The following is a 26,826-nucleotide window of genomic DNA, read 5'->3' on the forward strand; positions in this document are numbered from 1 at the left end:
ACCTCCTGTAATACCCAGTGAGGCCTAGGAAGGCTCTCACCTGAGTCTGAGTGGTAGGGGGAATCCAATCAATAATAGTTTGGATTTTCCCATGAAGTGGTGCAATCTGTTCCCCACCAACAAGGTGTCCCAGATAAACCACCTTACCCTGCCCTATCTGGCACTTTGAAGCCTTGATAGTGAGGCCTGCCTTTTGCAGGGCCTCCAAAACTTTCCAAAGGTGGACCAGGTGATCATCCCAGCTGGAGCTAAAGACAGCTATATCATCCAAATATGCTGCACTGAAAGCTTCCAGCCCTTGCAGGACTGTGTTCACCAACCTCTGAAAAGTGGCAGGTGCATTTTTCAAACCAAAAGGCATTACAGTAAACTGGTAATGTCCTCCAATGGTAGAAAATGCAGTCTTAGGTTTAGCATCTTCTGACATTTTGATCTGCCAATACCCTGCAGTCAAATCAAAAGTGCTTAGATACTTGGCAGATGCCAGTGTATCTATTAGCTCATCTGCCCTGGGTATAGGGTGAGCATCTGTTTTGGTTACCAAGTTGAGACCTCTATAGTCTACACAAAACCTCATTTCCTTCTTTCCATCTTTAGAATTGGGTTTTGGTACCAGTACCACAGGAGAAGCCCATGGACTGTCAGAGTGCTCAACCACTCCTAGTTCCAACATCTTCTGAACTTCTTGCTTTATGCAGTCCCTGACATGGTCAGGCTGCCTATAGATCTTACTTTTGACAGGTAAACTGTCTCCAGTATCTATAGTGTGCTCACACCAAGAAGTGGTGCCTGGCACAATGGAGAAGAGTTCTGAAAATTGTCCTAGGAGATTTATGCAATTATCTTTCTGCTCAGCAGTAAGACAATCAGCCAAAACGACCCCTTCCACAAGAGCATCTTGTTCTGTGGAAGAGAAGAGATCAGGTAGAGGATCACTGTCTTCTTCCTGTCCCTCATCTGTTGCCATGAGCAGGGTGAGATCAGCCCTGTCATAGTAGGGTTTCAGGCGGTTGACATGGAGCACCCTAAGGGGACTCCTGGCAGTGCCTAAGTCAACCAAGTAGGTGACTTCACCCTTCTTTTCAACAATTGTGTGGGGTCCACTCCATTTATCTTGGAGTGCTCTTGGGGCCACAGGCTCCAAGACCCACACTTTCTGCCCTGGTTGGTACTGAACCAAAACAGCCTTCTGATCATGCCATTGCTTCTGGAGCTCTTGGCTGGCCTGAAGGTTTTTACTGGCCTTTTTCATGTACTCAGCCATCCTTGATCTGAGGCCAAGTACATAATCCACAATATCCTGCTTAGGAGCTTTTAAAGGTTGTTCCCAACCCTCCTTTACAAGTGTGAGTGGACCCCTAACAGGGTGTCCAAAAAGAAGTTCAAAGGGGCTGAAGCCCACTCCTTTCTGGGGTACCTCCCTGTAGGCAAAAAGGAGGCATGGTAGAAGGATATCCCATCTCCTGCGGAGTTTTTCAGGGAGTCCCATAATCATGCCTTTGAGAGTTTTATTAAATCTCTCCACCAGTCCATTTGTTTGTGGATGATAGGGTGTTGTGAACTTGTAAGTTACACCACACTCCTTCCACATGGCCTTTAAGTATGCAGACATGAAATTGCTTCCTCTGTCTGATACTACTTCCTTTGGGAAGCCCACCCTGGAAAATATTCCCAGGAGGGCCTTTGCCACTGCAGGAGCTGTAGTGGTCCTTAAAGGAATAGCTTCAGGGTATCTTGTGGCATGGTCCACTACCACCAAGATAAACCTATTGCCTGAAGCAGTAGGAGGGTCAAGGGGGCCAACTATGTCAACCCCTACCCTTTCAAAGGGAACCCCAACCACAGGCAGTGGGATAATGGGTGCCTTTGGAGTGCCACCTGTTTTGCCACTGGCTTGACAGGTTTCACAGGACTTACAAAATTCTTTTGTGTCCTCAGACATCCTAGGCCAATGAAACAGTGGTACCAATCTGTCCCAAGTTTTCATTTGACCCAGGTGCCCAGCTAAGGGAATGTCATGTGCCAGTGTTAGGAGGAACTTTCTGTACTCCTGAGGGATCACTAATCTCCTGGCAGCTCCAGGTTTAGGATCCCTATGCTCAGTGTACAAGAGGTTGTCCTCCCAGTAAACTCTGTGTGAGTCACTGACATCCCCATTAGTCTGTTTGACAGCTTGCTGTCTGAGACCCTCTAATGTGGGACAGGTTTGCTGTGCCACACTCAGCTCCTCTCTGGCAGGCCCCCCTTCACCCAAAAGCTCAGCAGTGTCTGCTTCCAGCTCCTCTGGTGTAGGTTCTGCACAGGGAGGGAATTCTTCTTCCTCAGAAGTAGAATCCACTGTAGAGGGAGGGATAGTAGGAAGTGGTTTGCTTCTACTAGCCCTAGTTTTAGGGAGCACTTGGTCCATTGTTCCAGGATCCAAGCTTCCCTGTCCTTTTTGCTTTTTGGCCTGAGCCCTTGTCAAAGCAAAAATATGCCCTGGGATGCCCAGCATTGCTGCATGGGCCTCCAACTCCACATCTGACCAAGCTGATGTCTCCAAATCGTTCCCTAATAGACAGTCTACAGGTAAATCTGAAGCTACCACAACTTTCTTTGGACCAGATACCCCCCCCCAGTTGAGATTTACAACAGCCATGGGGTGGCTTTGTGTTATGTTGTGAGCATCGGTTACTTGGTACTGGTGTCCAAGTATGTGTTGTTCAGGGTGCACCAGTTTCTCAATCACCATTGTGACACTGGCACCTGTGTCCCTGTAGGCCTGGACCTCAACACCATTTATTAGGGTTAGTTGCTTGTACTTCTCCAAGTTATGGGGGCAAGCAACCAAAGTGGCTAAGTCAATAGCCCCTTCAGAGACTAAAGTAGCCTCTGTGGTCTCCCTAATCAGACCAACCCCAACTAAATTACCAAAAGTGAGCCCAGCTACTCCCTTGGATTGGCTATTAGTAGGTTTGCTCCCACCACCACTGCTATTAGAAGGGACACTAGGTGTAGCAGTAGGGGTTGTAGTGGTAGGAGCTGTGGTGCCTTTCTTTGGACAACTGGGATCTGTTGTCCAATGGCCTTTTATCTTACATAAATAGCACCATGGTTTCTTTTCCTTGTTCTGATGAAAGGAGGGTTTGGGCCCACCACCCCCACCAGAGTGTTTTTGTGGGCCTGATGAAGACTCATTTTTAGATTTGTCCCCACCCTTGTCTGAAGACTTACCATCCTTCTTTTTGTTGCCATCTTTGTCACCCCCTGTATGAACTTTTCTGTTCACTCTTGTTCTGACCCATTTGTCTGCCTTCTTTCCCAATTCTTGGGGAGAGGTCAGATCAGAGTCCACCAAGTACTGGTGCAACAAATCAGACACACAATTATTAAGAATATGCTCTCTCAGGATTAAGTTATACAGGCTGTCATAATCAGTAACTTTACTGCCATGTAACCACCCCTCCAAGGCCTTCACTGCCTGGTCAATGAAATCAACCCAGTCTTGTGAAGACTCCTTTTTGGTATCTCTGAACTTGATCCTGTACTGTTCAGTGGTTAAGCCATAACCATCCAGGAGTGCATTCTTAAGAACTTGGAAATTGTTAGCATCATTTTCTTTTACAGTAAGGAGCCTATCCCTACCTTTTCCAGTAAATGATAGCCATAGGATAGCAGCCCACTGCCTTTGAGGGACATCCTGTACAGCACAGGCCCTCTCAAGTGCAGCAAACCACTTGTTAATGTCATCCCCCTCCTTGTAAGGGGGAACTATCTTATGCAGATTCCTGGAATCATGCTCTTTTGCAGGATGACTATGGGGAATACTGCTGCTGCCACCATGGGTATCTAAACCCATTTTCTGTCTTTCCCTCTCTATTTCTAAAGACTGTCTATCCAAATCCAGCTGTTGCTTCTTGAGCTTCAGTCTGGTTTGCTCCACTCTCAATCTATTGAGCTCCCTTTCCAACAATCTGTCATCAGGGTGGGTGGGAGGGACATTTCTAGATACAGAGGTATGATGGGAATGAACAGAAGGAGACCTGTCCCTTACAGAGGGCACCCTAACAGCTTGGCTACCAGTATAATGTGAGAGCACATCATCAGTATGATGTGATTCAACCTCTGTACCAACTATGCTAGACTGTCTAGTAATGGGCAGGCTGAGAAGTTTCTTTCCTGAACCTTTTCCTGGGGGAGTCCCTGGATCAGATTGAGAACCATTAGCTACTTTTTCTACAGATTGGGCACTTATGGCCTTATCCTGTACTCTAAGCATATTAATTAACAGTTCTAAAGAAGGATTCTTCCCTACACTCAAACCTCTCTCTATGCAGAGACTCCTTGCTCCTTTCCAGCTAAGGTGATCATATGCAAGTTTGGACAGTTCAACTTTTTGGCCTGTGCCAGACATTTTTAGAGAGAGTTAAAGTGATAGACAAAGAGAAAAAAGTTTTCAGAACTTTTTGGAAAGACAGAAAAAACTTTTTAAACTTTTAAGAACTTTTTGAAAGTTTAGAAGTACTTTTCAGCACTTAGAAAAGAGTGAAAAGAGGAAATGCAAAACTTTTTGGCTATGTGTATATACACTGACCTTGTTTTGTATATTTTTCTCTTATGAAAAGTACAATGACAAGAGTGGTAAGTAGTCTCAAAGCACTTATCCCACCACTGCACAACCAATGTAGGAGGCTGGACTGGCTTGTAGTGAGTACCAAGGGGTACTTCCACCTTGCACCAGGCCCAGTTATCCCTTATTAGTGTATAGGGTGTCTAGCAGCTTAGGCTGATAGATAATGGTAGCTTAGCAAAGCAGCTCAGGCTGAACTAGGAGACGTGTGAAGCTACTACAGTACCACTTAGTGTCATATGCACAATATCATAAGAAAACACAATACACAGTTATACTAAAAATAAAGGTACTTTATTTTTATGACAATATGCCAAAGTATCTTAGAGTGTACCCTCAGTGAGAGGATAGGAAATATACACAAGATATATATACACAATAGCAAAAATATGCAGTATAGTCTTAGAAAACAGTGCAAACAATGTATAGTTACAATAGGATGCAATGGGGAAACATAGGGATAGGGGCAACACAAACCATATACTCCAGAAGTGGAATGCGAACCACGAATGGACCCCAAACCTATGTGACCTTGTAGAGGGTCGCTGGGACTATTAGAAAATAGTGAGAGTTAGCAAAATAACCCACCCCAAGACCCTGAAAAGTGAGTGCAAAGTGCACCAAAGTTCCCCTAAGGACAAAATAGTCGTGTTAGAGGGAGAATGCAAGGAAAACACCAATCAGCAATGCAACAACGATGGATTCCTGTCTGAAGGTACCTGTGGAACAAGGGGACCAAGTCCAAAAGTCACAAGCAGCTCGGAGATGGGCAGATGCCCAAGAAATGCCAGCGGTTGGTGCAAAGAAGCTCTTACTAGGCTGAAGAACTGTGAATACTGCAGGAACGACAAGGGCTAGAGACTTTCCCTTTGGAGGATGGATCCCCCACGCCTTGGAGAGTCGTGCAGAAGTGTTTTCCCGCCGGATGGATGCCAACAAGCCTTGCTACACGCAAATCGTGCGTTTGGCGTTTTTGGACGCTGCTGGGGCCGAGGAGGGACCAGGAGGTCGCAAATTGGACCTGCAGAGAGAGGGGACGTCGATCAAGACAAAGAGCCCTCACTGAAACAGGTAGCACCCGGAGAAGTGCCAGAAACAGGCACTACGAGGATGCGTGAAACGGTGCTCGCCGAAGTTGCACAAAGGAGTCCCACGTCGCCGGAGACCAACTTAGAAAGTCGTGCAATGCAGGTTAGAGTGCCGTGGACCCAGGCTTGGCTGTGCACGAAGGATTTCCGCCGGAAGTGCACAGGGGCCGGAGAAGCTTGCAAAGTCGCCGTTCCCAGCAATGCAGCCCAGCGAGGTGAGGCAAGGACTTACCTCCACCAAACTTGGGCTGAAGAGTCACTGGACTGTGGGGGTCACTTGGACGGTGTCGCTGGATTCGAGGGACCTCGCTCGTCGTGCTGAGAGGAGACCCAAGGGACCGGAGATGCAGCTTTTTGGTGCCTGCGGTTGCAGGGGGAAGATTCCGTCGACCCACGGGAGATTTCTTCTGAGCTTCTGGTGCAGAGAGGAGGCAGACTACCCCCACAGCATGCACAAGCAGGAAAACAGTCGAGAAGGCGGCAGGATCAGCGTTACAGAGTTGCAGTAGTCGTCTTTGCTACTATGTTGCAGGTTTGCAGGCTTCCAGCGCGGTCAGCGGTCGATTCCTTATCAGAAGGTGAAGAGGGAGATGCAGAGGAACTCGGCTGAGCTCATGCATTCGTTATCTAAAGTTTCCCCAGAGACAGAGACCCTAAATAGCCAGAAAAGAGGGTTTGGCTACCTAGGAGAGAGGAAAGGCTACTAACACCTGAAGGAGCCTATCACAAGGAGTCTCTGACGTCACCTGGTGGCACTGGCCACTCAGAGCAGTCCAGTGTGCCAGCAGCACCTCTGTTTCCAAGATGGCAGAGGTCTGGAGCACACTGGAGGAGCTCTGGACACCTCCCAGGGGAGGTGCAGGTCAGGGGAGTGGTCACTCCCCTTTCCTTTGTCCAGTTTCGCGCCAGAGCAGGGGCTAAGGGGTCCCTGAACCGGTGTAGACTGGCTTATGCAGAATTGGGCACCTCTATGCCCAACAAAGCATTTCCAGAGGCTGGGGGAGGCTACTCCTCCCCTGCCTTCACACCATTTTCCAAAGGGAGAGGGTGTCACACCCTCTCTCAGAGGAAGTTCTTTGTTCTGCCATCCTGGGCCAGGCCTGGCTGGACCCCAGGAGGGCAGCTGCCTGTCTGAGGGGTTGGCAGCAGCAGCAGCTGCAGTGAAACCCCAGGAAGGGCAGTCTGGCAGTACCAGGGTCTGTGCTACAGACCACTGGGATTATGGAATTGTACCAACAATGCCAGGATGGCATAGAGGGGGCAATTCCATGATCATAGACATGTTACATGGCCATATTCGGAGTTACCATGGTGAAGCTACATATAGGTAGTGACCTATATGTAGTGCACGCGTGTAATGGTGTCCCCGCACTCACAAAGTTCAGTGAATTGGCTCTGAACAATGTGGGGGCACCTTGGCTAGTGCCAGGGTGCCCTCACACTAAGTAACTTTGCACCTAACCTTTACCAGGTAAAGGTTAGACATATAGGTGGCTTATAAGTTACTTAAGTGCAGTGTAAAATGGCTGTGAAATAACGTGGACGTTATTTCACTCAGGCTGCAGTGGCAGGCCTGTGTAAGAATTGTCAGAGCTCCCTATGGGTGGCAAAAGAAATGCTGCAGCCCATAGGGATCTCCTGGAACCCCAATACCCTGGGTACCTCAGTACCATATACTAGGGGATTATAAGGGTGTTCCAGTAAGCCAATGTAAATTGGTAAAAATGGTCACTAGCCTGTCAGTGACAATTTGGAAAGAAATGAGAGAGCATAACCACTGAGGTTCTGATTAGCAGAGCCTCAGTGAGACAGTTAGTCACTACACAGGTAACACATACAGGCACACTTATGAGCACTGGGGCCCTGGGTTACCAGGGTCCCAGTGACACATACAACTAAAACAACATATATACAGTGAAAAATGGGGGTAACATGCCAGGCAAGATGGTACTTTCCTACAGTATGTGTGAATGTTTTGCAACTGAAATGTGGTCATAAACCATTCGCATTTTACCTCTAATTTCAAATTGGTGGTAACCCATTCGCAAACGGGAATGGGTCCCAAAAGGACCCCTTCACCTTTGTGGAAGTTTGTAAAAACATTTTTTAAGAGCAGGCAGCGGTCCCACGGATCACTGCCTACTGTTAAAAAATGAAAATTAAACTTTTCTTTTTTTTTTTTTAAACGCATCCCGTTTTCTTTAAGGAAGCCTGGCTGCATTTCCAGGAAAATATTTGCTTCATTTAAAAGTAATCGCGGACAGGGTGGTCTGCAGACCCCAGCACACAACTATCCCTGTGATTTTGTGATTCCCAATGGGTCACAAAGGGAGGCCTACCTCATTAATATTATTGAGGTAGGTCTATTTGCGACACACTGGGAATCGCAAATGAAACTCAAAAGAATTTCATACATTTGAAATAGCGATTTCCTAATTGCGATTCAAAGGAAATCGCAATTCGGAACTCACTATTTCAAACTTTCGTACATGTGGCCTTTTGTTACTAAATGTCCCTCCAGAGTAAGACACTACTCCTTTTGCTGCACTCAAAGTTGTGCTTGATTTCAATAGGAGAAGTAAATATGGCAAAGCTGGTCTGTGCTGATAAAGCAGCATCGCAACTATCAATAAATGTCCTGATTACTGTGGAACATTTGTGAAGACAACCTAGTACATATAGGTACTAGCAGTCACTGGTTAATGGTTAACTGGTTAATATATATATATTTATATTACCAATTGCGGTTGCCAGTAGGTAGTTATAGTTAGGACCTAGTTTCCATAGAAAAAGCTATTTTTCTTTTGCTAATAACTTTGGCGTTGTTTCATGAATCTTACATTTTTTTTCAAAACTAGTGTGCCAGTCACTCAAGGTGCTGTCTGGAAAGTTTTGGGATGATTTGTTAAGCGGGAGCCGAGAAAAAGAGGGGGTCCCAAAATACATTTTCCACCTGCAGTTTCCCATAGAGATTTTGAACACGACTAAAGCTCGGCCACTGTTCGGAATTACACCAAACTTTGGCAGAAAACTAGCTATTGGTCCAGAAAGAGCCCTTTTTAGGTTTCGCCTGCACAGCACCTGCGCTGTGGCGAAATCTTTAGTAGCTGAAAAAAACACCGGAAAGGGGACTCACAGCCCGCCTTACAACCCGCCCACAGCCTTCCCTGTACTTACGATTGGTAGTCTTCTCTGGTCACTCTCCTTTTCTTGCTTGTCATTGGTCAGCAGGATTGCAGAGGTCATCAGGTTGCACTTCCTCTCTTCTCCGTCATCGGCTGTTCTCTGGCGCTTGGACCAAGTACTCTTTCCGGCTGCCTATGAGTGGCTGGCGGTCAGTACCTTTCCACTGGCCGCACGCTTCTCAGGTACTTCTTATTTCTGCCTGGCCGTCAGTGCGCCTGAAATGTGATTTGTTCACTTCTGGCCCTCCTTGGGCACCATTGTGCTGCTTTACCCACCCCTTCTTGCAGTACACTGCTGGAATTCTTCTAACCTCTGAGACGAAGTGTCATGGAAGTGCTTTGATAGTGACCGTTCGACTCCAGTACTATCTACTGAGTTAAGAAGCGGAAATGGTGTTTGCGCTGCATTTCATGCATTGAACCTGCATCAGAGCACACTGAATTCCCTGAGATGGAGGAGTCTCGCATGCACTGCATTCAACAGCTGCAATGTTGTCTCTAAGAACTGACAATTCTTTCAAAAACTGACGTACAAGCACAGATTCGCCCCCAATTAACATCTTGTCCCCTGTCTCTAGTCCAACAAAGAACAAAGGCGTCTGTGCGACTTCTGCAGAGATGCTGTCCTTTCAGCCTGAGAATCAGGAACGTTTGACCGGTCACAAAAACACAGCTCTTTTTAAGAGTCTGTTCATATTTTCAAGTTTGTGTTGTACACTTTGCAACCAAAGCTTTGAATCTATCTATGTTAAAAGGAGAAAACACTAATTTCAACAAGCATTGGCAAAGCCAAAAGGTTTACTCGCTACGAAATATATTGGTCTTGTCAATGTTTTTTTTAGTAATGTCACACAGCAGCTCTAGCTGCTGTGCAACATCTCAAAGTTTTTTTTAAAAAAGCACTGTAATGTTGGCAGCATTGTCCGCATTACAGTTTAGCGGTGACCGCGTCATAGTTTTTTTTTTTTTTTTTTAACTTTAACACATGCTGCGCAGCAGCTAACACTCCTGTGTCACATGTCTAAAAAAGATTCACAAAAACTTTGGATTTCGTACAGGAAAAACCTATTGGCTTTGCCAATGCTTGTTGTAATTTGGTATAAATCTCTTCAGCAGTTTTGGAATAATTAAAGAAAAAAGAAATATCTGTATCTAGAGACGCAAAGGATTCACGGATCTGAGGGCAAAAGGAAGGTCCCTGATTGGCTGGCCGCAACCTGAGAGGAATGTTGTGGTCGTCATTTTGTTTTTTGCATCAGCAAAGTGTGGGGGGGTGATCAAAAACTGATATAAGGGGTAAGAATGCAGCCATCCTGATCCCATAGGACTGATGGAGGGGTCTCTGAGGGACTCCTCATGGGGAAGAAAACGCGCATCAATCACTGCACTGAGCGCGGCTACCAGTGTAAATCCACGAAGTATTTGTGGACCCCAAGCCAGCGAAAAAAAATACACCCACTCACACATCAAAACCCACAGTCATGCGTGATGGTGGTCGTCCTTTGGCCATGCATGATGGTGGTTGTCCTAACGTACAGTAATTATATATTACTTTACATTAAAAAAACATGGAAATTCACTGAAAAAAATAAACTGTACAGGGATGTTATAGTTAAGTTCAAGTGTTACGCATACAAAACCATAGAAATGTAGCAGTTATAGCTATAGATTTACCTATCTGAAGAAACTATAACTCATGTCTTAAAGTAACTTTAGGTTACAAGTTGTAGTTTCTTAACATAAGCTTAACTATAAGAATAACTATAGCTGCTGAATTTCTATGGTTCTTGTGTGGGTAAAATGGGAACCTAACTAAAACGTCACAGTAACCTTTGTTTTTTTCTGAAAAAAAACAAAGGTTACAGGGACGTTATAGTTAGGTTCACATTTTACCCACACAAAAAAAAAAAATCACTGAAAAAACCAAAGGTTACAAGAACGTAATAGTTAGGCTCACATTTTAAACGTACAAAGCCGTAGAAATTCACCTGTTATAGTCAGAGGTATTTCAAGTGAGTATAACTCGCGCCCTAAAATAACTATCACTTGCACCCCCACCATGCACAGTTATCTGATCAATAATTTTACTGCAGATGTTACATTGACATTATCAATGAGGTTATCAAAGGTGTCATGACCGCTGTAATTTTTGGGGCAATTAGCAGTAATATCAATATAAGTGCACTGTTCCACAAGAGAGAGAGAAAACAAGAGAACCAATTAAGTTCTATTCAGCGAAGGCGAATCTATACAGGGTGTTTTAGGAGATCCCTCAAGCACCCACTAGGGTGACAGGTATCATCATTGGGCTTACTCCTCGCCAGACTGGTGCTGCAATGCCCGGCGGGCCACCCAGCATTCTGGGTGGCACTCAACCATTGTTAAATTGCTAACAAAAGAAGGTCTGGGAAAGAGACTGACTAAGAAACGGAGAGTGTGAAGAAGAGACAAAACTCTTAAAATTAGCTCTGAACCCAAACCATTATTTTAATGTGTTAGAAACTAGGTCCAGGACAAGATTAAAAACGGGAATATAGGAGTGTTACTGGAAATAATGTACCATTACACTCTCTAATTAGGGAAGTTAGTTTACCTAATCCTACATGGTCAACATGTTTCGCGTCTATGATCGGACCGTATTAGAGATTGGGCTCCCTAGGTCTGCGCTAGCATCGACCAAGGAGATCGTATTGGATTGCTCCTCGATGAATCCGGAAAACCTGCCCGAGCCCAATCTCTAATATGGGATGGGCGACTGTACTGACCAACTGACTTAGACATACTCTGTCTTCTATTCTGTAAGTGACTTTTCGTGCACTTGATTAATTGTTGAACCAAATTATAACATCCCTGTAACCTTTGGTTTTTCAATTGAATTTCTATGTTTTTTTAATTCTATTCTCTAACTATAAGGTACCAGTAACCTTTGTTTTTTTAGTGAATGTCTATGATTTTTTTACGTAAAATGTTTTTCAATAAAATACGTTAATCCAACAACCATCGCGCAAGACTAGGAGTGTGCGTGAAGCTCTGCTCCTCTGGCGGAGCTAACAGAGTTTTTGGAACTTAGCGCTCTACTTGGAGCGCAGAGTTGTCCAAAAAAACTCTGCTAGCCCAGCCAGCAGAGCTGAGCTCACCCGGAGCGCGCTGCAGCCCCATATGCGCTGTACTGCGCAAATGCAGACAGTCTACACTTGCGCTGTGCAGCCCATAACTGGGCTGCAGCGCGCCCTGGAGCAGAGCAGGGAGGCAGCTGCTGAGAGGACTTGTTGCCATCGGACGAGGAGGAGAGGAAGTCCCCCGGGAAGACCCAGGTAAGTCCTCGTCTCTTTTATTGTCGTTGTTTGTGCACCAAGGACTGAAATGGCAGCTTTTGCTGTCTACAGCCCTGGCCTGAATTCAGAGTGTGTGTGTGTGCGCGTGTGTTCACGTGTGCATGCATGTGTGCTTGTGTGTGTGTTCATATGCTTACAATTCCTCATGCCGTTACTAGAGTTCCCTTTGCAGTCAGATGCTAAACCTTCAAATTCTTTCATGAAGCCGCAGTTCTAGGTGCTATTACTAGCTGACCCTTTGGAGCTAAATGCAAAAGCACTGAACACAGAGAATGAAAGTTCTCGTAGAGCAGAGAGAGAGGTGCAGGGCTAGGAGGTCAGAGAGAGAAAGTTCTAATTAAGCACTAAGAGAGGTGTAGGGTTTAGGGTTCACACAGCGAGCACAGAGTTCTGGTGGAGCAGAGAGAGAGGTGCGGGGCTTCCAGTTCACAAAGAGAGGTGTAGGGTTTAGGGTTCACATAGGGAGCACAGAGTTCTGGTGGGGCAGAGAGAGAGGTGCGGGGCTTCGGGTTCACAAAGAGAGGTGTAGGGTTTAGGGTTCACATAGGGAGCACAGAGTTCTGGTGGAGCAGAGAGAGAGGTGCGGGGCTTCGAGTTCACAAAGAGAGGTGTAGGGGTTAGGGTTCACACAGGGAGCACAAAGTTCTGGTGGAGCAGAGAGAGAGGTGCAGGGCTTCGAGTTCACAAAGAGAGATGTAGGGTTTAGGGTTCACACAGGGAGCACAGAGTTCTGGTGGACCAGAGAGAGAGGTGCGGGGCTTCGAGTTCACAAAGAGAGGTGTAGGGGTTAGGGTTCACACAGGGAGCACAGAGTTCTGGTGGAACAGAGAGAGAGGTGCGGGGCTTCGAGTTCACAAAGAGAGGTGTAGGGTTTAGAGTTCACATAGGGAGCACAGAGTTCTGGTGGAGCAGAGAGAGAGAGGTGCGGGGCTTCGAGTTCACAAAGAGAGGTGTAGGGTTTAGAGTTCACATAGGGAGCACAGGGTGGAGCAGAGAGAGCGTTGCGGAGCTTCGAGTTCACAAAGAGAGGTGTAGGGATTAGAGTTCACATAGGGAACACAGAGTTCTGGTGGAGCAGAGAGAGAGGTGCGGGGCTTCAAGTTCACAAAGAGAGGTGTAGGGTTTAGGGTTCACATAGGGAGCACAGAGTTCTGGTGGAGCAGAGAGAGAGGTGCAGGGCTTCAAGTTCACAAAGAAAGGTGTAGGGTTTAGGGTTCACATAGGGAGCACAGAGTTCTGGTGGAGCAGAGAGAGAAGTGCGGGGCTTCGAGTTCACAAAGAGAGGTGTAGGGTTTAGGGTTCACATAGAGAGCACAGAGTTCTGGTGGAGCAGAGAGAGAGGTGCGGGGCTTCGGGTTCACAAAGAGAGGTGTAGGGTTTAGGGTTCACACAGGGAGCACAGAGTTCTGGTGGAGCAGAGCGAGAGGTGCGGGGCTTCGAGTTCACAAAGAGAGGTGTAGGGTTTAGAGTTCACACAGGGAGCACAGAGTTCTGGTGGACCAGAGAGAGAGGTGCGGGGCTTCGAGTTCACAAAGAGAGGTGTAGGGGTTAGGGTTCACACAGGGAGCACAGAGTTCTGGTGGACCAGAGAGAGAGGTGCGGGGCTTCGAGTTCACAAAGAGAGGTGTAGGGATTAGGGTTCACACAGGGAGCACAGAGTTCTGGTGGACCAGAGAGAGAGGTGCGGGGCTTCGAGTTCACAAAGAGAGGTGTAGGGTTTAGGGTTCACACAGGGAGCACAGAGTTCTGGTGGACCAGAGAGAGAGGTGCGGGGCTTCGAGTTCACAAAGAGAGGTGTAGGGTTTAGGGTCCACACAGGGAGCACAGAGTTCTGGTGGACCAGAGAGAGAGGTGCGGGCTTCGAGTTCACAAAGAGAGGTGTACGGTTTAGGATTTACACAGGGAGCACAGGGTGGAGCAGAGAGAGAGTTGCGGAGCTTCGAGTTCACAAAGAGAGGTGGAGGGATTAGAGTTCACATAGAGAACACAGAGTTCTGGTGGAGCAGAGAGAGAGGTGCGGGGCTTCGAGTTCACAAAGAGAGGTGTAGGGTTTAGGGTTCACATAGGGAGCACAGAGTTCTGGTGGAGCAGAGAGAGAGGTGCGGGGCTTCGAGTTCACAAAGAAAGGTGTAGGGTTTAGGGTTCACATAGGGAGCACAGAGTTCTGATGGAGCAGAGAGAGAAGTGCGGGGCTTCGAGTTCACAAAGAGAGGTGTAGGGTTTAGGGTTCACATAGGGAGCACAGAGTTCTGGTGGAGCAGAGAGAGAGGTGAGGGGCTTCGGGTTCACAAAGAGAGGTGTAGGGTTTAGGGTTCACACAGGGAGCACAGAGTTCTGGTGGAGCAGAGCGAGAGGTGCAGGGCTTCGAGTTCACAAAGAGAGGTGTAGGGTTTAGAGTTCACACAGGGAGCACAGAGTTCTGGTGGACCAGAGAGAGAGGTGCGGGGCTTCGAGTTCACAAAGAGAGGTGTAGGGGTTAGGGTTCACACAGGGAGCACAGAATTCTGGTGGACCAGAGAGAGAGGTGCGGGGCTTCGAGTTCACAAAGAGAGGTGTAGGGGTTAGGGTTCACACAGGGAGCACAGAATTCTGGTGGACCAGAGAGAGAGGTGCGGGGCTTCGAGTTCACAAAGAGAGGTGTAGGGTTTAGGGTTCACACAGGGAGCACAGAATTCTGGTGGACCAGAGAGAGAGGTGCGGGGCTTCGAGTTCACAAAGAGAGGTGTAGGGTTTAGGGTTCACACAGGGAGCACAGAATTCTGGTGGACCAAGAGAGAGAGGTGCGGGGCTTCGAGTTCACAAAGAGAGGTGTAGGGTTTAGGGTTCACACAGGGAGCACAGAGTTCTGGTGGACCAAGAGAGAGAGGTGCGGGGCTTCGAGTTTACAAAGAGAGGTGTAGGGTTTAGGGTTCACACCGGGAGCACAGAGTTCTGGTGGACCAGAGAGAGAGGTGCGGGGCTTCGAGTTCACAAAGAGAGGTGTAGGGTTTAGGGTTCACACAGGGAGCACAGAGTTCTGGTGGACCAGAGAGAGAGGTGCGGGGCTTCGAGTTCACAAAGAGAGGTGTAGGGTTTAGGGTTCACACAGGGAGCACAGAGTTCTGGTGGACCAGAGAGAGAGGTGCGGGCTTCGAGTTCACAAAGAGAGGTGTAGGGTTTAGGGTTCACACAGGGAGCACAGAGTTCTGGTGGACCAGAGAGAGAGGTGCAGGGCTTCGAGTTCACAAAGAGAGGTGTAGGGTTCACATAGGGAGCACAGAGTTCTGGTGGAGCAGAGAGAGAGGTGCAGGGCTTCGAGTTCACAAAGAAAAGTGTAGGGTTTAGGGTTCACACAGGGAGCACAGAGTTCTGGTAGAACAGAGAGAGAGGTGCGGGGCTTCGAGTTCACAAAGAGAGGTAGGGGCATAGTTTTGGTGGTGCAGAAAAAGGGCCAGTCTTTGGTCAGATCTAATCTTATAGCTTCTAGCAATGAGGGGCCCTAAAACCTTAGTGCAGCTGGAGCCAACATAGGGTCGCAGTATCTGTCAGAGTAATGAGGGCCCGCTGGCCTCAGTTGTGCTAGATCCTACACACTCCTAAAGTGCCTGGTAACTTAAGAAGGGGGCCATGAACCTTAGCTCAGCTGGACCAACATAGGCTCATCTAGCTGGTAAAGCAGAGTATGGGCCTACAAACAAGTACTGCGATAGCAGAGAACCGCATAGCACAGTTCAGGTCAGGTCAGAGCACTGTCAAGGACTTACGTAGTTTTCATAGAGGAGCTTGGAGTATTTCACCCTCACATCCTCCACACCGTCGGTCACCATATCAATGTGGGCAGCTTCCTGCATGTTACTCCCACAGAGGTCTGTCCAAGAGGTTGGAGACAGGGTAGAGGGATTAAGGAGAGAAAAGAATGGAAATACGTTGAGCAAGAAAGTAGACAAACTTATCACGCACCCTTTGATTCCTTGTCTCTCCATACTGAGGATGAGTAGAAATCACACTAGTATTAAAGAGAAATAAAATAAGTTTCTCTCATCGATAAAGACATTCTGGTCGTTGATAGTTTGAACATATAAGTTTAGGCATTTTGAAGTCAGTTCAATTATTTGGATACAAACTTCTACACACAATAGTGACTCATCAGATTAATGCCATTCCATGCACACTTGACAGCATGTATCGTTGTATGTCAGCCATTCCATATATATCAACAGCTCTGTATGTCCACCATTCTATATATACCGACAGCTCTATCGCTGTATGTCAGCCATTCCATATATACCGACAGCCCTATCACTGTATGTTAGCCATTCGATATATACCGACAGCCCTATCGCTGTATGCCAGCCATTCCATATATACCGATAGCTCTATCGCTGTATGTCAGCCATTCTATATATACCGACAGCTCTATCGTATGTCAGCCATTCCATATATACCGACAGCTCTATCCCTGTATGTTAGCCACTCCATATATACCAACAGCTCTATCGTATGTCAGCCATTCCATATATACCAACAGCCCTATCGCTGTATGCCAGCCATTCCAGATATACCGACAGCCCTATCGCTCTATGTCAGCCATTCCATATATACCGACAGCCCTATCACTGTCAGTTAGCCCTTCTATATATACCGACAGCTCTATCGCTTTATGTCAGCCATCCCATATATACCGACAGCTCTATCCCTGTATGTCAGCCATTCCATATATACCAACAGCTCTATCGTATGTCAGCCATTCCATATATACCGACAGCTCTATCACTGTATGTCAGCCATTCCATATATACTGACAGCCCTATCGCTGGATGTTAGCCATTCCATTTATACGACAGTCCTATCACTATATGTCAGCCATTCCATATATACCAACAGCTCTATCCCTTTATGTTAGCCATTCCATATATACCTACTGCTCTATCGCTGTATGTTAGCCATTCCATATATACCGACTGCTCTATCACTGTATGTCGGCCATTCCATATATACCGACAGCTCTACTGCTTTTTGTCAGCCATTCCATATATACCGACAGCTCTATCGCTTTATGTCAGTCATCCCATATATACCGACAGCCCTATCGCTGTATGTCAGCGATTCCATAAATACCGACAGCTCTATCCCTGTATGTCAGCCATTCCGACAGCTCTATCGCTGTATTTCAGCCATTCCATGTATACCAACAGCTCTATCTCTAAATCGGCTACCGACTGCCCTATCACTGTATGTCAGCCATTCCATATATACCGACAGCCCTATCGCAGTATGTCAGCCATTCCATATATACCAACAGCTCTAGCTCTGTATGACAGCCATTTCATTCCCACCGACAGACCTATCGCTGAATGTCCACCATTCCATGTACAAAGACAGACCTATTGGTGTATGTCAGTCATTCCACACACATCGAGACATGTATCACCTCTGCACCCAAACATTGCATACTATCTGAGCCATCAGTTGGTACTACTATCACTCACTAAACATCTCTGTCTTAAAGTGGTTTCAGTGATTACAACCTTTTTCAGTCTGCTTTTAAGGACAGTTGAGTTTTCCAGAAAAGACAAAATTAATTCTTCAAGTGGAATAAAATGAAGAGGTAGATTCCATGACCAATAATTTATTGTGGGCTCCTGTTCAGACTGCCCACAACATGGTCCAGTCTGGAGAAGGCTGCCCAGAACTACTCTGATTGGCTGCCCAGCGGGAAATACTTTGCCAAACAATGTGCTGATATACCAGGTCCTTTCAGCAGCTCTGAGTGGCTGTCTTTCATCCAATCCACGCTGGCCTCCATGGTGAGATCATTCTGAATGGCTTTTTCACAGCCAATTAAAGTGACACTTGCACTCGGCGCACCAATAGCTCCTCACAGAATCCACAGGCCAACAAACTCACAGTGGCCACTAATTAGGGGATGCTGCGAGCTATTGTGATACTGTCTGTGTCCGCAAATACAGAAAAAAAATAGATTTTATATTTTTAATGCCATCTATCAATAACCAATGTTGTAAGTACTGCAGAAGCAATACAGTCACAGCCTTGAGGAAGCCCCAGCCTAGCTAGCTGGAGGGGCGAAACACAGATGCTATTTACTGAGACTGTGAGATGTAGCCGGGGATACTCACTGGTGGGGGCAGGCCAGCTACCCCTCTTACAAGACTGGTATGAGCAGCAAGACTTGCTCCAGAGACCAGGGTTATTCCCAGACTCAGAGAAGGTAGCATCTGTCAGAGGTCACTCTGTGCTGCTGATGTTCGGAGAGGGGGTGGGGTTCTGGAATCCAGGACAAATAAACTTTAAAGATCAGAGAAACAGCTAAACAAAGTAGAGAGCATCGTACCAGGCGTTCCCTCACAGCTCTCGTGAGGGAGTGTGAGGGCAGCTCTCGTGAGGGAGTACCACGAAGGCAGTATGAGTTGGGTCTGTGAGATTGCCAGATTTTTCTCGGCAGAGCTCTCAGAACGGAGACCACAGACGGTCACAGGTTGTGGACTGGGGGGGCATATTTATGGGCCCCTTCTGCAGCCACTGCATCAGTTTTTGTCACGCACCGGTGGCGAAAACCTTGAAATCATATATATGAGGCCACGTATAGCCACCCTGTGTAGCATTTTGTGGCATTGTAGATATGGAGTGAGGCAACGCAGTGCAAATCGTTACATTGCCTTACTCTGCACAAGAGGTGACCCATACTGTTGTGGTGGGTGCTCCCTCGCATCACTCATGAATTTTGAGGCATCCCCCAATTTACAAAACCATGCAAACCTGGGGATGCGCCCAAACCTTAGGCCTCGCCAGGCATTCAGCAGAATACCTAGAAAGAGGAAAAGCTTCCCATGGTGCAAGGGTGCCTGCTTTGGTGCTAGGAATCCAAACGGCACCATCGTAAGGGTTAAGTAGAGACATGCGCTGTATGCCATAGATGTGGCGCATTCCTGCCCTTTCCCTTTGGTGCAGCGCGGCAGGATGATGTGCTGCGCGGTCCTGCGCCAACAGCCCATACATCTAGGTCTCTATTAAAGAGTGACCAAGGTAAGTGCAGCGCGTGCGTTTATTTCACCATTAGCTCTCCGGCCACGCAGCAACTGCAGACTCAGGTATCCTCGACTCACGACCTTCCAGAATTAGAATTACACAACAATACATAGAAACCCCACAGTCTCACACATGTGTCATCTATCCCCAGCCAGAACAGGCCCAGATTGAACTCCACATGCATTCCTGTCTGAAACTAGGCAGATGTACCACTGCTGGCGCTGTCTGATGCACAACATTGGAGCTTCTGCATGGACAGGGATGCTAGAGAGGCCTTATCTTGCAGAAGTTATTCATACTGGTCGTCGCACCAGAATCACAACTCAGACTAGAACGGCTCTATAGGTTTTCTGTCTTCCACAGGCAGCCGCTATGTTTCCTGAATGCAATATGTTCTCACTGAGGACATAGCTCGTGCTGCCCGCTCTGGCCGTGCTCATTACTTGTAGACTTAAGCACACCACACCGTACATAAACAAAGACAGTCAAACATTCAGCTCTATGGCTGCCATCCATGCCATTTTGTACAGATTGACAGCCCTATCAGCTCTGCATCAGACATTATAGGGGTCATTATGAACACGGCGGGAAACCCCGCCGTGTTCATGCTGGCGGTCTAAACATAGACCGCCAGCCCCCCTGAGACCACACCAGCCGTATTATGAACATTCCGCTGGGCCGGCGGGTGGAAACAGTGTTTCCACCAGCCAGCCCAGTGGAATGCTGGGCCGGGACATTACTGATGGCTCCACAAGGAGCCGTTGTCAATGCCGCTGTGCAGCGGGTGCAGCAGCACCCGTTGTGCAAATCACTGCCCTAAAAATTGGGCAGTGACCTGCGCGACATGGCTGTGCATGGGGGCCCTGGATCACCCCTTCCACCAGCCTTTCCCTGGCAGGGGAAACCACTAGAGAATGGCTGGCGGATTAAGGGTTCTTTATCCGGAGGACGGCGCTGCTTGCACCGCTGCCCTCTCAGATGAAGAATTCCACAATCGTCAGGCTGCCTGGCGGTGGTAGCCTGGCGGTGGCGGAGAGCCGCCTGTGGCGGTTCCCCACTGTTCGTAACATGGCAGTCCAGACCGCCATGCCGGTGATGGTAATTTCTGCCACCGCCGGCATGGTGGTCTGGACCGCCATGTTCATAATGAGGGCCTATATCCCTACACTCTGCCCAGTCTGCTGTCATACAGGTTATACACACCAGCAGCTATTTCAGCAGTCTGTCAGCCATTGTATACACACCACAGGTCTGTCTGCAGTCTGTCAGCCATTCTATGCACACAACAGGTCCGTCTGCAGTTTGTCAGCCATTCTATGCACACAACAGCTCTATCGGCAGTCTGTCAGCCATTCTATACACACAAAAGCTCTATCAGCAGTCTGTCAGCCATTCATACACACAAAAGCTCTATCCACAGTCTGTCAGCCATTCTATACACAAGACAGCTCTATCAGCAGTCTGTCAGCCATTCTATACACACGAAAGCTCTATCAGCAGTCTGTCAGCCATTCTGTACACACGAAAGCTCTATCAGCAGTCTGTCAGCCATTCTATACACATAAAAGCTCTATCCGCAGTCTGTCAGCCATTCTATACACAAGACAACTCTATCAGCAGTCTGTCAGCCATTCTATACACACAAAAGCTCTATCCGCAGTCTGTCAGCCATTCTGTTCACACGAAAGCTCTATCAGCAGTCTGTCAGCCATTCTATACACACAAAAGCTCTATCCGCAGTCTGTCAGCCATTCTGTACACACAAAAGCTCTATCAGCAGTCTGTCAGCCATTCTATATACAGGAAAGCTCTATCCGCAGTCTGTCAGCCACTCTATACACACAAAAGCTCTATCCGCAGTCATTCAGCCATTCTATACACACAAAAACTCTATCTGCAGTCTGTCAGACATTCTATACACACACCAGGTCTGTCTGCAGTATGTCAGCCATTACATACTCACAACAGCTCTATCCGCAGTATGTCAGCCATTCTATACACCCAACAGTTCTATCCGCAGTCTGTCAGGCATTCTATATACATAACAGCTCTATCCACAGTCTGTCACCTATTTTATACATGCAACAGCTCTATCCTCAGTCTGTCAGCCATTGTATACACACAACAGCTCTATCTGCAGTCTGTCAGCCATTCTATACACACAACGGCTCTATCCTCAGTCTGTCAACCATTCTATACACAATACAGCTCTATCTGCAGTCTGTCAGCCATTCTATGCACACAACAGCTCTATCAGCAGTCTTTCAGCCATTCTATGCAGACAACAGCTCTATCCGCAGTCTGTCAGCCATTCTATTCACACAACAGCTCTATCTGCAGTTTGTCAGCCATTCTATACACACAACAGCTCGAGCTGCAGTCTGTCTGCCATTCTATGCACACAGCAGCTCTATCTGCAGTCTGTCAGCCATTCTATACACACAACAGCTCTATCCACAGTCTGTCAGCCATTCTCTACACACAAAAGCTCTATCAGCAGTCTGTCAGCCATTCTATATACACGAAAGCTCTATGCGCAGTCTGTCAGCTATTCTATACACACAAAAGCTCTATCCGCAGTCATTCAGCCATTCTATACACATGAAAGCTCTATCTGCAGTCTGTCAGACATTCTATACACACAAAAACTCTATCTGCAGTCTGTCAGACATTCTATACACACACCAGGTCTGTCTGCAGTATGTCAGCCATTACATACTCACAACAGCTCTATCCGCAGTATGTCAGCCATTCTATACACCCAAAAGTTCTATCCGCAGTCTGTCAGGCATTCTATATACATAACAGCTCTATCCACAGTCTGTCACCTATTCTATACATGCAACAGCTCTATCCTCAGTCTTTCCGCCATTGTATACACACAACAGCTCTATCTGCAGTCTGTCAGCCATTCTATACACACAACAGCTCTATCCTCAGTCTGTCAACCATTCTATACACAATACAGCTCTATTCGCAGTCTGTCAGCCATTCTATGCACAAAACAACTCTATCAGCAGTCTGTCAGCCATTCTATGCAGACAACAGCTCTATCCGCAGTCTGTCAGCCATTCTATTCACACAACAGCTCTATCGGCAGTCTGTCAGCCATTCTATACTCACAACAGCTCGAGCCGCAGTCTGTCAGCCATTCTATGCACACAGCAGCTCTATCTGCAGTCTGTCAGCCATTCTATACACACAACAGCTCTATCCACAGTCTGACATCCATTTTCTACACACAAAAGCTCTATCAGCAGTCTGTCAGACATTCTATACACACAACAGGTCTGTCTGCAGTATGTCAGCCATTCTATACACACCACAGCTCTATCTGCAGTTTGTCAGATATTCTATACAAACATCAGGTCTGTCTGCAGTATGTCAGCCATTACATACTCACAACAGCTCTATCTGCAGTCCGTCAGCCATCACATACTCACAACAGCTCTATCTGCAGTCCGTCAGCCATTACATACTCACAACAGCTCTATCCACAGTCCGTCAGGCATTACATACTCGCAACAGCTCTTTCCACAGTCTCTCAGCCATTCTATACACACAACAGCTCTATCAGCAGTCTGTCACCCTTTCTGTACACACAACAGCTCTATCCGCAGTCCGTCAGCCATTCTATACACACACAACAGTTCTATCCGCAGTCTGTCAGGCATTCTATATACATAACTGCTCTATCCGCAGTCTGTCAACCATTCCATATACACAACAGCTCTATCCGCAGTCTGTCAGCTATTCTATACATACAACAGCTCTATCCTCAGTCTGTCATCCATTGTATACACACAACAGCTCTATCAGCAATCTGTCAGCCATTCTATACACACAACAGCTCTATCCTCAGTCTATCAGGCATTCTATACACAGGACAGCTCTATCCGAAGTCTGTCAGCTATTCTATACACACAACAGCTCTAGCTGGATTCTGTCAGCCATTCTATGCACAAAACAGCTATATCCGCAGTCTGACAGTCATTCTATACACATAACAGCTCTATATGCATTCTGTCAGGCATTCTATACACACAACAGCTCTAGCTGCAGTCTGTCAGCCATTTTATACACGCCTTAGCTCTATCCGCAGTCTGTGAGACATTGTATACATACAACTGCTCTAGATGCAGTCTGTCAGCCATTCAATGCACACAACAGCTCTATCAGCAGTCTGTCAGCCATTCTATACACACAACAGCTCTATCCTCAGTCTGTCAGCCATTCTATACACCCAACAGTTCTATCCGCAGTCTGTGAGGCATTCTATACACATAACAGCTCTATCCGCAGTCTGTCAGGCATTCTATGTACACAACAGCTCTATCCGTAGTCTGTCAGCTATTCTATACACACAACAGCTCTATCCTCAGTCTGTCAGCCATTCTATACACCCAACAGTTCTATCCGCAGTCTGTGAGGCATTCTATACGCACAACAGCTCTATCCGCAGTCTATCAGGCATTCTATACATACAACAGCTCTATCCTCAACCTGTCAGCCATTGTATACACAAAACAGCTCTATCTGCAATCTGGCAGCCATTCGATACACACAACAGCTCTATCATCAGTCTTTCAGCCATTATATGCACACAACCGCTCTATCCACAGTCTGGCAGCTATTTTATACACACACAAAAGCTCTTTCAGAAGTCTGTCTGTCATTCTCTACACACAACAGCTCTATCTGAAGTGTGTCAGGTATTCTATACACACAACAGTACTATCAGCAGTCTGTCAGCCATTCCATACACACAAAAGCTCTATCTGCAATCTATTAGGTCTTCTATACACACAGCAGCGTTATCTGCAGCTTTCTATACACACAACAGCTCTATCTGCACTCTGTCAGCTATTGTATACACACAACAGCTCGATCAGCAGTCTGTCAGTCACTCTAGGCACACAACAGCTCTATCAGTTGTCTGTCATCCATTGTATACACACACAGCTCTATCAGCAGTCTGTAAGCCATTCTATACACACACAGATCTATCAGTAGTCTGTCAGCCATTCTATACACACAACAGCTCTATCAGTTGTCTGTGAGCCATGTTATACACACAACATCTCTATCTGAAGTCTGTCAGCCATTGTATATACCCACACAGCTCTATCAGCAGTCTGTCAGCCATTCTATACACAGAATAGCTCTATCCACAGTCCGTCAGCCATTCTATGCACACAACAGCACCATCCGCAGTCTGTCAGCCATTCTATACATACAACAGCTCTAACAGCAGTCTGTGAGACATTCTATACACACAACTGTGCTCTTTTCAGTCTGTCAGCCATTCTGTACACACAACAGCTCTAACACCAACCTGTCAGCCATTCTTACTTAAAAGAAGGGTAGTGGTTGATGCTACTCGTTGCACATCTGAAAACACTTGGAAGTCTTATATCATCTGTTAATTAGTGCAAATGGTGCCATCCTGGTACGAAAACCCAACCACCACGGGTTTTAGAAGTACACAAGAACACAAGTGGAACACGCGGAACCACCTATGTTACGTGCTGTAGATACAAAATGCAAGGGAAGAAAAGCAAGACCAGGGCACTCCAAAGTCAATAACAAGTCCATGTAAGTCAAATTGCCGGAGATATTTTATTCCTTTGAAGACGGCAAAAGGAAATAGTGTTCAATAAGTATAAACGTCCATAAATGACACAACAGAAAACAGCCAACACGTGTTTCGTCCTATCGGACTTTTTCAAGGCTGAAACAAAACAGATAGGAACTATTTACAAGTAATATCACTACCATTAGGTGGATGCAACGGGTAGTACAAGATCAAAATTACCCAAAGGATAAAGGAAGACTGCAAATAATGCAAGTCCCATTGCGTGTGCAAACATGATTTATTACAGAGATATAACCATTAGTAAATAATTGTACAATATAATCATGCCACCTTGTGCTGGAATGGTGGGTACAGAAGAGAGGTAAGATAGAAATGAAAATGGTGAAGGAAAATATGTAAAGTCACCCCGTGAGGAATAGTTGCTAGTATTTAAGAAAGAACTAATAGAAGTGTGGTACTCATGCTGAATACAAAGAGTGGGATACAATAGTGTCCATAGAAAAAATAATTTTACCTCAGAAACTATGGTAAGGACAAATGCTGCCCGAAAAATGCTTCTGTTGAATTTCAAACCAATTCGTCCTACATCTAAGAGAGAAATCCGCAGACAAAATTGCAATGTAATAAAAGATTCCTGAGATTGCAAAGTGGAACACCAGAGAAACAACAAAGAAGCGAAAATGAGGCAGGAAAACAGGCAAATGTAGACCTACCAAAAGTAGAATATTTCAGTACGGACGTTTGTAGTGTGGTACAAAACGGGGAGTTTCAAAAATTGAAGAAAACTAGCGGTCAGTGTATCCTCAAAATTGAGAAGGAAATATACTGTAGGTCTGAAATTGGACAAATATCTGTAGAGAATAAGAGACAGATGAGAGAAAGACACTCTGTGAAAACTCCCCACATATAGAGAAAGAAAAAGGCCAAAAAAACAAAAAACAATGCTCGATGACCGATTAATAAGCGACATCTTTGTATTATATGTGGAAAATAAAGTACCCACTGTGAGCTGAGGTGGGGCCAGTTTCCACCAGGTTTGTACTTAAAATCAAGATAAACCTCAGGAGGAGATAGCCTAGCTACCGTATTGCGACAGGCATGGTGAGTAAAAGATGAAGGCAGTAGCCTACACCGCAAATATCCAACAGGCCAAATCGAGAGATTTCAGAGGAAAAAAAATAATATTCTATACACACACCAGCTCTATCCTCGGTCTGTCAGCCATTCTATGCACACAACAGCTCTATCTGCAGTCTGTCAGCCATTCTATATACACGACAGCTCTATCAGCAGTCTGTCAGCCATTCTATATACACAACAGCTCTATCCTCAGTCTGTCAGCCATTGTATGCACACAACAGTTCTATCTGTAGTCTGTCAGCCATTCTATGCACACAACAGCTCTATCCTCAGTCTGTCAGCCATTGTATGCACACAACAGCTCTATCTGCAGTCTGCCTGCCATTCTATACACAGAAGTGCTCTATCCACAGTCTGTCAGCCATTCTCTGCATGCAAGAGCTCTATCCACAGTCTGTCAGCCATTCTATACACACAACAGCTCTATCTGCAGTCTGTGAGACATTCTATACACACAACTGTGCTCTTTTCAGTCTGTCAGCCATTCTGTACACACAACAGCTATAACAGAATTCTGTCAGCCATTTTATACACACACCAGCTCTATCCTCAGTCTGTCAGCCATTCTATGCACACAACGGCTCTATCAGCAGTCTGTGAGACATCCTATACACACAACAGTGCTCTTTGCAGCCTGTCAGCCATTCTATACACACAACAGCTCTATCACCAGTCTGTCAGCCATTCTATACACACAACAGCTCTATCTGTAGTATGTCAGCCATTCTATACACACAACAGCACTATCCGCAGTCTGTCAGCCATTCTATGCACACAACAGCTCTATCGGCAGTCTGTGAGACATTCTATACACATAACAGTGCTCTTTGCAGTCTTTCAGCCATTC

At 46.5% G+C, this 26,826-nt stretch overlaps 1 protein-coding gene across 1 annotated transcript in view; it reads right to left on the bottom strand.

Annotated features, from left to right (window-relative positions):
* LOC138293751 (glutathione S-transferase P-like) overlaps positions 1 to 26,826 on the bottom strand; it is a 160,333-nt gene that overhangs the window by 91,702 nt on the left and 41,805 nt on the right. The window contains exon 5 of the mRNA XM_069233091.1: positions 15,961 to 16,064. Coding sequence (XP_069089192.1) covers positions 15,961 to 16,064 — 104 coding nt within the window. The remainder of the gene's footprint in view (positions 1 to 15,960; positions 16,065 to 26,826) is intronic.

This window comes from Pleurodeles waltl, chromosome 4_2 (genome assembly GCF_031143425.1).
Source record: "Pleurodeles waltl isolate 20211129_DDA chromosome 4_2, aPleWal1.hap1.20221129, whole genome shotgun sequence".
NCBI classification, from domain to species: domain Eukaryota; kingdom Metazoa; phylum Chordata; class Amphibia; order Caudata; family Salamandridae; genus Pleurodeles; species Pleurodeles waltl.